The following is a 15,918-nucleotide window of genomic DNA, read 5'->3' on the forward strand; positions in this document are numbered from 1 at the left end:
CACACTATGGAATTTGGGAGGCCTCAGAACCTGCACTGACCCAATGGACATCAGGGCCTGTATAGGATCAGTGAGCCTCAGTTACTCTACAGGATGAATGGGCCACAGAACCTGTGTAGAAATAATGTGCTTTGAGGCATGTGTAGGATGAACTGGCCTCAGAGAATCAATAGAACCAGTGAGCCTCAGGGCCTCTACAGGATTAATTGGCCTCAGTACCTGTATAGGACCAATTGGCTTCAGTCCCTATAGAGGACAAATAGGCATTAGGGTGTGTATAGCACCAATGTCTTTAGGGCCCCAGGGCCTGTACAGGAGCACAATGGACCTCATGGCATGTACAGGACCAATGCACTCCAGGGCCTGTATATAACTAGTGGGCCTCAGAGCTTGTATAGAACCAATGAGCCTCTGGACATACATAGGACCAATAGGCCTCAGAGCCTATACAGACCCAATAGGCATGTGGACCTATATAGGACAAAAGGGCCTAAAGGCCTGTACAGAATGAATGTGCCTCAGGCTCTTGATAGGACCAATGATCTGTAGAACCACATACAACCCCAATTCCAATTATGTTAGGACATGTGTAAAATGTAAATAAAAACAGAATACAATGATTTGCAAATCCTTTTCAACCTACATTCAATTGAATACACCACAAAGACAACATATTTAATGTTCAAGCAGATAAACTTTATTGTTTTGTGCAGATATTTGCTTATTTTGAAATCGATGCCTGCAACACACTTAAAAAAAAACAACAACAAAAAAAGGGGCAACAAAAAGACTGGGAAAGTTGATGAATGCTCAAAGAACACCAAATTGGAAACAGGTGAGTGTCATGACTGGGTATAAAAGGAGCATCCCTAAAAGGCTCAGCCATTCACAAGCAAAGATGGGGCAAGGATCATCACTTTGTGAACAACTGCATGCAAAAATAGTCCAACAGTTTAAGAACAATATTTCTCAACATTCAATTGCAAGGAATTTAGGAATTCCATCATCTACAGTCCATAACATAATCAGAAGATTCAGATAATCTGGAGAACTTTCTACACATAAGCGACAAAGCTGAAAACCAACATTGAATGCCCATGACCTTCAATCCCTCAGGTGGCACTGCATTAAAAACCTACATCATTGTGTAAAGGATCATACCGCGTGGGCTCAGGAACATTTCAGAAAACCACTGTCAGTTAACACAGTTCGTCGCTACATCTACAAGTACAAGTTAAACCTCTTCCATGCAAAGCAAAAGCCATACATAAACAACATCCAGAAATGCCGCTGCCTTCTCTGGGCCCGAGCTCATTTGAAATGAACAGACGCAAAGTGGAAAAGTGTGCTGTGGTCTGATGAGTCCACATTTCAAATTGTTTTTGGAAATCATGGGCATTGCGTCCTCCGGACAAAAGAGGAAAATGACCATCCAGATTGTTACCAGTGCAAAGTTCAAAAGCCAGCATCTGTGATGGTATGGGGTGTGTAAATGCCCATGGCATGGGCAACTTACACATCTGTGATGGCACCATCAATGCTGAAATTTACATCCAGGTTTTGGAGCAACACATGCTGCCATCCAAGCAACATCTTTTCAGGGACGTCCCTGCTTATTTCAGCAAGACAATGCCAAGCCACATTCTGCATGTGTTACAACAGCATGGCTTCATAGTAAAAGAGTGCAGGTACTAGACTGGCCTGCCTGCAGTCCAGACCTGTCGCCCATTGAAAATGTGCGGCGCAATATGAAGCGCAAAATATGACAACGGAGATCCCGGACTGTTGAACAATTGAAGTCGTACATCAAGCAAGAATGGGAAAGAATTCCACCTACAAAGCATCAATTAGTGTCCTCAGTTCCCAAATGCTTATTGAGTGTTGTTTGAAGGAAAGGTGATGTAACACAGTGGTAAACATACCACTGTCCCAACTTTTTTGCAACATGTTGCAGGCATCCATTTGAGCGAATGAGCAAATATTTCCACAAAAACAATAAAGTTTATCAGTTTGAACATTAAACATCTTGTCTTTGTGGTGTATTCAATTGAATATAGGTTGAAGAGGATTTGAAAATCATTGTATTCTGTTTTTATTTACATTTTACACAACGTCCCAACTTCATTGGATTTGGTGTTGTTGGAACAGTGGGCTTCAGGTCATGTACTGGCCAATGGGTGTCTGGGTCTGTAAAGTACCAATGGGCCTCTGGGCCTACTTAGGACCCTTTATTGTGACCTTTTGGAAAACTATTTATAAAGTGAGGTAAGTCGCTCCATCATTCCTCTGTCACAGAATGTTATTCTCTGTGCTGTCATAAATCTTTGTGTTGTAACAATGTATTATTAAATAAAGCATGTCTATAAAAGTCTTTTATTCCCCTCCATCTCCCGCTGATTGAATGAGAGGTCTTTGATCTGGTGAACTACACAATGCATAGCGGACCTTCAGCATTCATTCATAACTTCAGTGTGTCTACACATTCAGACACCTTCCTGCTTTTTTTACAGTCAGCTCTGTGACAAAATAGCAACAACCATTTTAACTGGAGCTTGCAACTCCTGGGGTGGCCTTGAACCAGCAACCTTCCATAATGTTATAATAATAATAATAATAATAATAATAATAATAATAATAATAATAATAATAAAATGGAATGTTGCTATTAATGTACTAACGTAAGGCATGATTTTCAATGAAGCTCTGTATCAATTTATTACAATAATGTTAACAGCCACATGTGGTTGTAAGCAGTGGTGGGCATAGTTCTGATAATCCGATAACCGATAATTATCGAAGATAATATTTTCATTATTGGATTATCTTTTCAGATAACTTTAAAAACCATTATTGGACTAATTATCTTCCGATAAATTTTTGTCTGATAGACTGTTAACGTGGTAAACAAAGCTTAACAGCTACAAACATTTATAAAATTTAAAATCAGTTGAGCACCTAGCTGTTAAATGTTTCGTAGTAGATGTGCAGTTCTACCCTCTGCAAACACAGGAGAACTGCTTCTAGAAGAAACTGCTCTATCCTCTGCAGTCAAAGAAGAACTGGTGACAAAAAAACCCCTAATTTCTTTTAACTTGATACTGATACTCGGGCAATATCACCCAAGTCATTCAGAGGCATAAATTTTTAACTTATGGTTCAAATTTTAACCAAATTAATTTCAGACAAGTTATTTAAATTAATGTCACGTCTGAAGTTTTATGAAGTGAAAATATCAGATATATGTTTTAGTTTTAAAGTAATGCACTACGTTTTAAGGTTTTAGTGTGGGCATGCTGTGCCAAGTGCATTACGGGTAGGATAGGGTAATCTCAGTACGTTTACGACAGGAGAAATGCATTTCAGACACTCTGATCAGGGTCCACGGACAACAGCATTAAACTCTAGTGCCTAAAACTCTCTTGAATATATTCTCTGGGTTTATAGATGTTGTTATTGTGTTTGCATTTATTAAATTCCACACATCTTAAATGTAGCAGACATGGATTATCTGGAATTTTGTTTTGGCAAGTTTTCACGGTCTCTACTGCCATCTACTAGCCACTAGTGTTCATGGCAGTATTCGCCCTGTAGCTGGGCTGATATTTTCAATCACTGTACTCGGTACCAGCTCAAACTGTACGACAGAACAGTTCAGAGCGCACGATTTATCTTCTCATACACATTGTATGTTCAACAACCACACGTCGGACTCGTGTTTCCAGAAGAAAAACGTAAACAGAAGCTTTTATTCAAATTTAGTTTACATTTCTTATTTTTTACAAAAACTCTCGATGGGAGACATCAAAGTTTCAAAAAAACATTACAAGACAGGTCTGCGGTGTTTGCACAGGCACAGTGCGAGAGGTTGGACGCTTGTTGTGTTTCAGCAGCGGGATACCCTCGCGACGGCCAACCTGAATATCAAACAGGTTTGATTTTCATCTGACCATACGATCGCCAATCAGGAGGCGGCCATGAGATGTTAAACGCAGCTCGTTACTCCATGTATACTAAACGATACAGGATGCATGATTAACCTGAAACTCGGTGCGATCCAAAAAATTCTAGCAAGAATGAAAAATCAGCTGAAAAAGGGCCAAAACTCGCACAGTGTAAACCTAGCTGAAGTACTGGACGTCTGGCACCAGTAGATCATGGCAGTGTTCTATTTATTTTTGACACCGGTTATATCAGACGGTTATCTAATTATAACTTGGTTTTTTTTTTTGAAAATGCCTTTTTTTTTACAAAAAAAAAGGAATATTTTACAAAAGCACATTTATCTGTAAACACCAACACACGACACACCTCACAATCACATTTTGGTTTACATAGAATGAATCAACCAATCAGTGTTAGCGGAGGCACATTTTACCCAGAATTCTTTGCGATCTGTCTGTGCTTGTTACAAAACTTCAGAATTAGTGCATTATTCAACATTAAAAGATATATGTTATATTTTAACTTTGTACAAATGGCAGAATTGACATTAATGGAGTTATTCTGTCAGTATTCATTTTATTTATACACCAAACCATAACTCAGCACTGCTTTATTTTCCAAGACCTCCACCTGATGGCAGCATTGTGATTGCGTAGAGAGTGGAGCTTTGTGGCTCCTCTCAGCTTGCTTCTGTGCTGGAAGCCATATAGTAAACAGGAGCTTCCGTCAGGGGGTAGGATGCTCAAAGACAGGAGTGCTGACTCATTGTTTGGGTCTGTTGTCGCTTTTGATGCTTTCAGAAGCGATCGTGGTGTTAAAACTCAAAATCAGCTTGTTAGTAGTTGCAAGTGTACTGGAGACAGTACTGCAATTTATCAGTTATCTGTAACTTCCGATACATTTTTGGGTGGTTTATCGGTTTAGCTTTATAAAATATAACTTTTCAGTTATCTGATTATCTGTTATCGAAGTAAATTTTTTGGTTATCTGTGCCCACCATTGGTTGTAAGTGATGTGCAGGTCCATTTATCAGTGGCCTGAACTGATATGGTGCTTTAATTCAACCCAACGCAAACCAAGAGTATTAATAATGACAAAATAATGACAGCCCACTCCCTGACCCTCAACATATTCTCATGATGCCTTTTGTATATGATACGAAAACTTAGGCATGACATTTTGTGCTGATTTTTTTTGAATTTTCACACGTATGCACAGTGTGTTTCGCATTTAATGTTCAGAAATGTACACTGGTTCCATTTGGTTAAGGTTAGGTTTATGGCTAGGGTTACAAAAACAATAAAATAAATAAAGGATGTTTTACCACGTTTCATTTTGGCTCGAATGATCTACCATCTTGTTGTCTGTGACGTCATCACTGCCTCTTAGTGGATGCTCGTAGAGAGGATATTTCGAATGGCTCTTCTGAGGAATTGGTTTTGATACATCTGTGGTTACTATAAACCCTAATATGAAGCTGTATATCACCTTGCTGTTGGTCACATTAACTTGGAGATCTTGAAAGGTCAAATTCATGTTCATAATGTTTAACACAAGCAAGTTGAAGCCAATATTGATTAACATGGTGGAATGGTTGTGTGTTAGTCAAGGACAAAGTGGTTCTCAGTAGTTATTAACAGCATTACCTGACCTTTTTCCTCATCCTTGTTCTTCTTTCGGCTGCTCCTGTTAAAAGTCACCACAGCAGATCATCTGTCTCAATCTTACCCTGTCCTCTGCATCTTCCTCTGTCACACTAACTGCCTGCATGTCCTCCCTCAATCCCTCAAAGCATCCATAAACCTCTTCTTTGGCCTGCTTCTGCTCATCCTCTCTGGTGGCTCCATCCTCAGCATCATTCTCCCTATGTACCTTGTGTCCCTCCTCTGCACATTGTCCAAACCATCTCAGTCTCACCTCTCTGACTTTGTCTCCAAACCGTTCTAATTGTGCTGGCCCTCTGATATGTTCATTCCCATTCTCGTCACTCCCGAAGAAATTCGCATCATCTCCAGCTCTGCCTCCCGTCTTTTTGTTAGTGCCACCGTCTCTAAACTGTACAACATATTTAGTGTCATTACTGTCTTATAAACTGCTCCTATCTCTGTTGTAGTTATCTTTCTGTCACAAATCAGTCCTGCAATGTTTTCTCCACCACTCCACCCTGCCTACACTCTCTTCACCTCCCCAACCACACTCTACATTACATTGTAGGAATTACCCCAAGCATTTAAACTCAGCTAATTTCACCAAGTCAACTCCTAGAAACTGCACTATTTCACCATGCTTCCCATCATTCACACGTTCTTCGCTCTGGCTGACTTTCATTCCCTTTCTCTCCAGAGCATATCTTCATGTCTCCAGGCTAGTCTCACCCTGCGCTCTACTCTTACTACAGGTCACAATGTCATCATCGTCGTCGCCTTTGTTCCCTTCTACTTGATCTCGTGTGCACACAGTATGTCTACCTTTCTCCTCTCAATCATGTCAACCAATGCTTGTTGCCTTTATACAAATCTCCCTTCCACACATCCAACATTTGTCCCTTCTGCTGTCTCTGGAAATGTTCTCTGCCTCTTCTACCTCTTTCAACAGTCATCCAATTTCTTCTGAACCCTTACTAGACAACAGCACCGGTGGTAGTTGTTAACCCGGGCCTCGACTGATCCAGTATGTAAATTTGACACGTGGTCTGCATGGTTGATTTGCTAAATTTGGATGCCCTTCCTGATGAAACCCCATTTTTCCAGGCTTGGAACCAGAGCTCTGAAGGCAGGTTTGCGCACCTGGTCAACACTTGACAAAATTTACGGTGTACAACCGGGATTGACATTTGTCTTAATGTTTGGTATCAACATCAAGCTCCATATTTTGGAAACGTCCCCCAGTCACCTTCTTTTAATGTGCTCAGAGATGCTGTGCTGCTGAGAGCTGAAATGGTTGCATGTCAGTGTAACATAAAGCTTCTGTGTCACTTTATTACCCATAATTCCCTACGTCGGCCAGATGTGCAGCAGACAGACAAACAAAAGCCTTTGTTTGCAAAATGGAAAAAAGGACTGCAGGAACATTTAAAATGTTAATAGGTATGGACCTTTTTTTCTTCATTTACTCTAATGAAACTTTTAAAATCTCTCTCTCTCTCTCTCTCTCTCTCTCTCTCTCTTTCTCTCTCTCTCTCTCTCCCTCTCTCTCTCTCTCTCTCTCTCTCTCTCTCTCTCTCTCTCTCCCTCTCTCTCTCTCTCTCTCTCTCTCTCTCTCTCTCTCTCTCTCTCCCTCTCTCTCTGGCGCTAGGACCTCGGGGACAGCGCGCAGACGCAGACAGATTGCGCGCACTCACCCTGTGCGAGTGACAGAGGCACGCAGACTAAACCGCTAGATTTGGGATTTACGCACGAGTAGAACTGCGCTCTTCTTGTTCGAATCAGCGCCTTTTCTTTTCCAACACTTGAAAGCTATACTTTTTCACACCCGTGGACGCCTCCAGAATCTGGGAATCCACTGGGGGTCCACATCTCTCGCACTTCTTCATGACACCGTGGTTCTGGAATAACTTTTAGCTGAGATAAATCTGGACACTCCTCAGTCCAATTGCTGTGGAAATCCGTATCAGCAACTCCGACTTTTGAAGAACAGCGCGTACTTTTGTGTCCTCTGTACCGACGCGCGTAACTCTTGGATTTATGAGGCATATGGAACGGAGGAACTTGTGTGTCCGGGCTGCCAGCGCCTAACGGGACGCTGACGGGATGACTGCACGGTGACGTGAGTTTGCTGCTGAGTGGAGAAGATCCCCATTCATTCCACAGCCAGAATAAATCTGCCTTCTCCTCCTCACTGAGGAGAAATGGGATGACTGGAGGAGGAGGTGCAGCTGAGGTGACATCCAGCCGAAAGACAATGTGTGCGCCCGGCGTCGGCATCCCTCTGCTGCCGGGACGCGTGGTGCTGATGCTGCTCCTGCTGTGCGCCTCCGAGCCCAGGCTGTCCCGGGCGTGCCCCGGCCTCCTCGCCTCCACCAGCGGCTGCAGCTGCACAGATGAGCGCTCCAAAGCGCACAGCGTCCAGGCTGCGGGGAAACGGGTCAGCTGCAGCAAGGCGGAGCTGTCGGAACCTCCAGATGTCAGCCTGCTTCCAAACAGAACCGTCACTCTGTGAGTTCTAACAGCACATAATGTAGAACACTGATGACTGTATTTGACACAATGTGTTGTCACAGTTTAAATTCTATGAGGCCAACAACCACAAAAATTCCCAGATGTTCCATTCAGACCTTTCCAGAGTGAACTGAATTGTTTGATCATGAATATTTGTTTTTGATCTTATCTGTCACATAAAACAAATAGATATTTATGAAGACTCAGAATCCGGCCCACATGTTGTGACCTCATGGCCCTCACTGTACTGGGGATGGTAATAAAGCTTGTTAGGTCTGAAGTTTACATCTTGATCTGGTTTAAGTCCCCTCTTGAGGCGATGGCAGGCTGACTGTGTCCCATCATCCCCTGTCACTCTGATCCAGGCAGAGGCCACCTATTCCCTCAACCAGCTCACGTGCACGCTTCAGCTGACTGAGCCAAGAAATGCCAGAATAAACAGAAACACATGCATAGTTCTTTTATTATGGTTTATTTTTTTTATTATTATTATTTTACTCTGGTGAGTCGTCTCCTTCCTTCCACTCTTTGGTGATCACAGCCAACTTCTGCAGGACGGAAACTTGAATTCTGCTATAGTCTGAAAACAAATGAGCCCAGAGAGGGAGTGGCCTGAAACCAGCTGGCTGTTCAGTAATGTGGGTAACATGTTTTTAAAGGCTGCACTCAGATCAGTTACAGGCTCAAATCACAACACCCCAACACCGGCCCCCCCCTCCAATTGATGCCAATTCAGAGGTAAAATCTGTAATTTTGGAGGAATGACTCAATCTATTTTCTGGAGTTTAACCCTCACCTGTCAAAAAATGCTTCTTGAAGAGGGGGAGGAAAAAAATCACAAAGTCAAACCAGAATATAAGCTGCTGTTTATTCCCCCCTATATTATTAGCTCATTCATTTTGGATTTTTGTAGTGTATTTTTTTATTACTGCCATTTTTTCGTTTAATGGAGTTTATCTGGGTCCATGCTTTGGCAGCCAATCAGCTCTATGTATGCCTGATCCCATTAGGTCCTGATTAGTACTTGGATGGGTGACCTCATAGGAAGACCAAGAGGCTGTGTGTGCTTCTCCAGGTGAAACTGGAGTTGTGTCAAAAAAGGCATCCAGCGTAAAATGTGTGCCAAATTTCAGTGTGGATCTGTACTGGATCCTGTGGTGACTCTGTGCAAAATGGGGACAGCCAAAAGATGAACAGCATTTTGTTTAGTCCTAATTTGATTCATGAGAAAGCCCAATATAAATAGTTATTATTAATAATAATAACAACAAATGCATGATTTTATTGATTTATTTTTTGTGGTATATAAGTAACACTGGAGTATAAGTCACAGGACCTCCCAAACTATTGAAAAAAACAAAAAACAAAAAACAACAGCTACTTACACTCTTGAAAGCACAAAATACCTTTGATTACAGAATTAATACGGTTCTGTTTTTCAGACATCATGGTGAACACGTGTTTTCCTCATATATATAATTTGGATCTTTGATCATGAAGAATGAAGACACTCCCACATCAATGAATAAAATGTCAATTTAGTCATTTTTGCAGCTCAAGATTCAAGGTCAGTTTTGGATTTTTGGTTTGGGGAGTTAATACATCATGTGGACTGAGTTGTGTGATGAGGTGAACAGTTTTTCGTATATATATATAAGTACTCCTTTCATTTGACCTTGACCTTTAATGTGGAAGAAAGGCAGGCGTGTACCAGAAAATGTTGAGGACATATTGCCGGATATGTTTTTGTGTGTGTGTGTGTGTGGGGGGGGCAATTAGGACTCAAATTATGGTCAAAAAAGTTATTTTGCATGTTTTGAAGGACAATCACAAAGGTGATTTTTGCACTTTTGGTTCAGGGAATTAATTTACCATATACTGTAGTTTAGTTTGTGTGATGAGGCTAAAGGTTTTTCAGATATCATATGGACGCGATGTTCATTATAGTTGACATTGAACCTTATCATTGAAGGAAGACAGCTGAAGACCAATTGCTGGATATTTTGGTTTTTGTCTGGGCAAATTAGGGTCCATATTTCATCATCCAAAAAAGCTAATTTAGCAATTTTTGAAGGTCAAGCTCACAGGTCAAATATGCCCTGGTGGACCAGGGAATTAATCTACCATATGGTTTTAATTCTGTGCTGACAAGTTTAAAGGTTTTCATTTATCGTTGTGAACAAAAGTGTTGACCTTTGACTTTTAAGAAAAGCAGTTATTCTAAAAATGTGGATGACATGTTGCTGGATGTCTTGGTTTTTGTTTAGGCCAATTGTGGCCCAAACTATGGTCCATAAATGCAAACTGTTGAATTTTTGAAATGTAAGGTGAAGGTCAAAGTTATGCTTTTTTTTTCCCACCAAAGAATCAGCCTACAGTGTGATTTTGTCTCTGTGTCAGCAAGTTTAAAGGCTTGACTTCACTCTGAAGTGTTGCTAGATGTGTTTCTGTATTTATTGTTTGTTTGCTTGCTTCCTTGTTTGAGCTCCAAATCCCAGTCACAACCCAAATACATTTTTAAGGAACAGAATGAAAGTAAAGGTCAGAGCTAGAATATGTTTATCTGTGCTACATATTTGAGTGCTTTCACATTTTTGAGTTTAATATTTAACAAGTTGTAGTGTTTTTTTTTTTTCTTTTGAGTTGGTTATACACTTAAGTCTTGATGGTCAGGATGATTAAAATCTCTCCCCCTTGTGGCCTTCCAGCCTTCAGCGTGGTAATCAGTCTGCTCCACAGTCCTTTGGTTGGAACTGTATCTTTGGACAACCACTCTGGGTCAATTTATTAAGATTATTTTAAAAATTATGAAGCAGTTGTTTCATTTTTCATCCCCAATAGCAGTTTTAAGTCCCACATGTTTAGCCAAAATACACAAGTGTTCATGATACATGGATAACCAATCTATTGGTGACATTTTAATCTTTTCTTTTTCTTTTTGTGTTCTTTTTGTATTTTATTAAGATCTTCAGTTGTTGAGCATGCACTTTTTTCCATAGCCGCTCTCAGGCTCTCTTATACTCACTTTTCCAAGACCCAGCTTGTTCCCACAGTGTGTTTCTGCAGTCTGAGCCAGTGGCAGCACCGTTAGCTGCACATGGCCACAGTAAAAAATGGTTCCAACTGCCCCACTGGAGCTGGCATATAAGGCAAAATAAGAGGATTTATGCCCCAGGAGAGCTAAAGCCAGCCAGCGGTCCATTTATAGGGCCTCGTGTTCTGTGCTTAATAAAAACAGGGTAAACATCTGGGGAGCACATTGCTGAAAACCAGAGGGGGAAATAAAAAAAAAGTGTCTTGGGTGGCAGTGGTCGAGGTGATTGGAGACAATCTTCCGTCCCTGCACCTACTAATTTTGGTTTTGTTGTTTTGCTGCACATGTTTAGCGTTCTGTGACATTACCATGAGACTGTTTATAAGGAGCAAACAATTCCACCCGTAATCCTCCTGTCTATAGTCGTTTCTTGACCTTCCCTGGGAATGCTGGTGCCTGGAAAGCTAATTTTCCTGAACATTCTGAGTTCATGTGCCCTCATTGCTGCTCGTGACATTAGCTCCAGATGTGGAATGTGAGAAGCTGTGTTGATTTTCATGTTATTCCTGACATCTGTCAGAGGTTGCGGTCAGTTTCTCAGGTGCTCCACCATCTCAGTCCCTCCCCGCGTCGGACGACCTGACAGTCGGCCCCGCTGCTGTCCCTCCCGGGGCGGCATAGAGGAATGTTCTCCTCCACGCTGAGCAGGCACAGGCTGGAGGACAACAGGCCAATGGCTTCCGGGGCTGGTTGATATGTGTAATGCACAACAGCTGGCCCCTGTGAACATTCCAGCTGAGGCCCCTTGGCCTCATGGGAAATCCCAACAGGCAATTGTTTATTAAAACTATTAGTTGACTGTTTGTTGTTCCTCCCAGCCACAAAGGAGGAACCGCTCCTCACTTTCATTACCGAGCTGTTGTTTGATTTCCACAAGTTTTCACAAGGCGTTTTTGTGATGCCATCACGCGGTTATTGTCGCTCTCTCAGGACCATCATCACTTTCCCTCTGTCTTTATCGCTCATCCAAGCTCCCTGTCCGTCCGAGTTCATCACACACAGTAACTCTCAACCTAAATATTTAGTCGTCTTGGTAGGAAACTGCCATGTTCAAACTCCTTCCAGATGTGAGCCCTGTGCTGCAAAAGAGGAAGAGGAACTGGAGAGAGCAAAACCAGATACAAGCGGGAAGACTTTGGGGGGAAAAGTGGTGATTAAGAGAGGAAGGTGTGGACGCTGAGCAGGAGGAGTCCTGAAGTGAAGAAAGTTCAACATGAGGAGGAGAAGAGAAGAACAGAACACCGGGAACAAAGAAAGAGAGCCGGTAGAGGAGAAGCTTGGCAAGCAGTTTCAAGGGACATGTCCACCGGCGAATGAAAACTCCAAACCCTGACCAACAGATCGTCAACACTGAGACGGGAGGGAGGACACGGAGGAGACACCGGTCCTCTCAGCTAGACCTAGTGTTTTTTTGTGTAACTTTTGTTTTGTTGCTGATGAAAAATATGTGCACACACACACACACACACACACACACCCACACCCACACACACAGAAACAAAGGCTTTGTTTCTGCTTTAATGGGTAACAGCTCTGTGGAGCTTTACAGTGGCAGTCTGTCTGCAAACGCGCTGATGCTTAATAGCTTGTGGTTTTACTCACAGTCATAATTGTACTCTGGGCACACTTGCTGTCAGTGTTGTCACTGACTGATGACTTTTGGCCCAGTGAGTGTCGCCCTGGATGAGCGGGCGCAGATGCTCAGGGCAGGGAGTTGCCGTGCCCGTCCTTGGCCTGATATACCCTCAAAAAGACAGCTGCAGGATGAGACAGTTGCTTCTTGCATTGTTGCACTTGAGGCCATGTATGGCTGAGTGGCTGTCACGGGTACGAGATCAAAAAGATTAATTTTTTATACATGAATATTGAGTGGAATAATGGATGAATGGATTCTGACCGTTTAGTGTTCATTTAATATTTGTATTTTGTCACCTATTTCTATAGACAAATGCCCCTCTTAAGGCAAATAAAGTTCTATTCTATTCTATTCATCTTAAAATTTTTAAACAGTAAAAACCAAAGTTACAAATGTATGTTTGTAGACACTGTTTATACAGATAATATTTTGTCTGGTCTTAGTTTTTGACTTATTATGACTTAAAGATGAACTATTTTAACAATTTTAATTATTTAGCCCTATAAATACATTAAGCAGAAATGTCACATTACTTGCAAACATTTGCCAAACCTTGTAATTGGAAGTGTGAATTGATCCCCCACCCCGCTCCCCAACCTTTGGGTTTAGTAAGGTGTCTTGATAATATATATTAGGGGTGTCATAATAGATGGATTTGTATTGAACCCCACACACCAAGGTTCATGCACAGAGCTGCATGCAGAATACACGGTACGACTCTGCACAGTATGATTGTAGACACGTGCGTGTTTGTTTCCATCACAAACCGACATTTCATCTCATTTCCACAGACTGTGTGTCACTCTAATTTCATGTTCTGTGTAAAAGGAGGAGTAGTCATCTGCCTGCTGTGTGCAAGTTGCAGACTGTGGTGTGAGCAAGCAGCAACACTCAAGCCTGAAATCTGGCCCAAAAGCGGAAGTCATATTTCTTGTAGTTCCTTGACTGGCTGCCTGAGTCTGGCTTCAAAACAGTGCACTTTCCCATAGGGCCCCATGTTAAAATGTCCAAATTTAGAGCAGAAATAAACATGTTTACAGCCTGGTACAAAAAATGGTTTTGGTCTCTATAGATAGCTTTCGCCCCTGTGACAACAGTACGGGGTTGAATTTTTTTTCCTAACTTCTTAGTTTAAGTTTACATTTTAAGCAGTAAAGTTCTGTATAATTGTGGGTGTGGTTGCCTTGAGTGACAGATGCTGCGTTCAGGGGAGACTCCTCCTCTCATATCCTCCAGCCAGGGCTGGACTTTGACAAAAATTTGGCGCTTTTTGGTCCAGACTGGCCCACCACTACAATCTGCATGCAGATACTGTGCCAACTCGTCCCCCATTGCAGTACAAATAAACACACAAGCCCTTAACAACACTACAATACTAATACAGTAACATGCTTTTGGAGGGCAGTATGCATTTTCAGAGGCCCAACATCCATGCCCAGTCGCCCAAAATGACAGATATTTGCCCGAGTTAGATGGGGGCGAATATCTGTCATTTTGGGTGACTGGGCGAGGGACTCTGAAAAATGCATACTGCACGACAACAGCATGTTATTTGCATTATTGTCACTTACTGAGACACACAACATGCGGAATCATATTAACAATATTTAATGTCATTTCAAAATGCACGACACCCAGCAAACGCGTACATAAAAAGTTGGCTCACTTTAACTTTTGTCGTGTTGGCTGGTACGGCGCTGCTCTCCAAACTCGCCAGTGCATCCTCATCAAGCTGGCTGCTTTGGCCGCTGTTCATTGTCGTACTATCCATGAGAAAATCATCTGTAATATCCATATTGGGACCAACACACACTTCTCGCCTTTTCAACTTTTCCTCTGCGGACAGTTCTTGGACTGCGCGCTATGATGCCATCAGTTTACCCGCCCGCTACTGTGGGCAGGTATAGCCAGGTAGCGTAAATGTAAAACTATGCTACCGGCCCAGCAACACCTCAGCAAGTGATAATAATGAACAATATCCCTTTATATTCTGGAGCTTTGAATAAAATAAATGATGACTGCACAGTATGTTGCTCACTTGGTCTTAAGAAGAATGCTGGAGAAAGGATTTAAGATTCAAGAGTGGCTATTTATCACTCAGTCACTTACTCACTCACTCACTCATAGGCGGTGAACCTGTCATGGCATTGGGAGGCTGACAGCAAGATACTATAGGTCATATCACACAAATAGAGAGCCCTGTGAAAGACAGACAACAAAAGATGTATGCATTATTTAAGTGATTGCTGTTACAATATCCATGCGAGTTGTTAAGTCGACAAAAATAAATGTATAATAGACAGCAAAGAAAAGAGGAAAGTAAGTGTATTGCTCTTACACGGAGGATGTTGGCTAAAGCACATCAGGACACTGGCAGCAAGGAAGACAACTGTCAGTTTCACTGCACAACAAGCCAGATTATTCCAGGTGTTTGTCATAAAATACTCCAAACTTGAGCACCGTGCTCATAGAGCGCAAACGTCCTTACAGATCAGACACCTCTGTTGCAGGAGACACACTGAGTGTCCCCATCAGATTTAATGCTGTATGCTAACAGCGTTAGCACTTCAAGCAGCTGTCAATAGCTTCGCCCGTTAGCTCCACTTAATGGATGATTACTGGAAAAAATACATAACTCATAACTTTTAATGTCCACAACAAAGTAAACTGTTAGGAGAACCACTGCGTAATCCTGAAAAAATATGATTTAATACACACCAGAACCCTGGTTAAGTGGTTCAGACTTCATAGAGAGGCATGTTTGGGCATTTTTTGTCACAAGTAAAGCCACGTCCACTCCACCCGTTTATGCATTAATGAGTTCTGACTTTCTGGTTGGCTGTGAAATGTACATAATGTCAGAGGTATCCTATGAAAAAAATTCTCACAGACCCATTTATTGATCGGCCCACTGGGAAAAATCACGCTACTTTCAATGGCCAATCCTCCCCTGCCTCCAACCGTAACACCCGTTGGAACCTGTCACTTGCTGCTGTGTTGTTGTTATGTCTTTGATTGAAGGATTTTGTTACAAACACCTGGAATAATATGGCTTGTTGTGCAGTGATATGTAAATGTAATAAATGTGA

At 41.9% G+C, this 15,918-nt stretch overlaps 1 protein-coding gene across 4 annotated transcripts in view; it reads left to right on the forward strand.

Annotated features, from left to right (window-relative positions):
• Window positions 1-7,265: 7,265 nt before the first annotated feature.
• Window positions 7,266-15,918, forward strand: part of adgra2 (adhesion G protein-coupled receptor A2) — a 180,856-nt gene continuing 172,203 nt past the window's right edge. For 3 of the 4 annotated variants that reach the window (XM_034169934.1, XM_034169937.1, XM_034169936.1), the window contains exon 1: window positions 7,267-8,096. In XM_034169934.1, the coding sequence (XP_034025825.1) occupies window positions 7,795-8,096 (302 nt within the window). In that variant the 5' untranslated portion in view covers window positions 7,267-7,794. Of the gene's footprint in view, window positions 8,097-15,918 lie in introns of all 4 variants that reach the window. The other variant, XM_034169935.1, reaches the window with a different exon arrangement.

The sequence above is a fragment of the Thalassophryne amazonica genome, chromosome 5, assembly GCF_902500255.1.
Source record: "Thalassophryne amazonica chromosome 5, fThaAma1.1, whole genome shotgun sequence".
In the NCBI taxonomy this organism is placed as follows: domain Eukaryota; kingdom Metazoa; phylum Chordata; class Actinopteri; order Batrachoidiformes; family Batrachoididae; genus Thalassophryne; species Thalassophryne amazonica.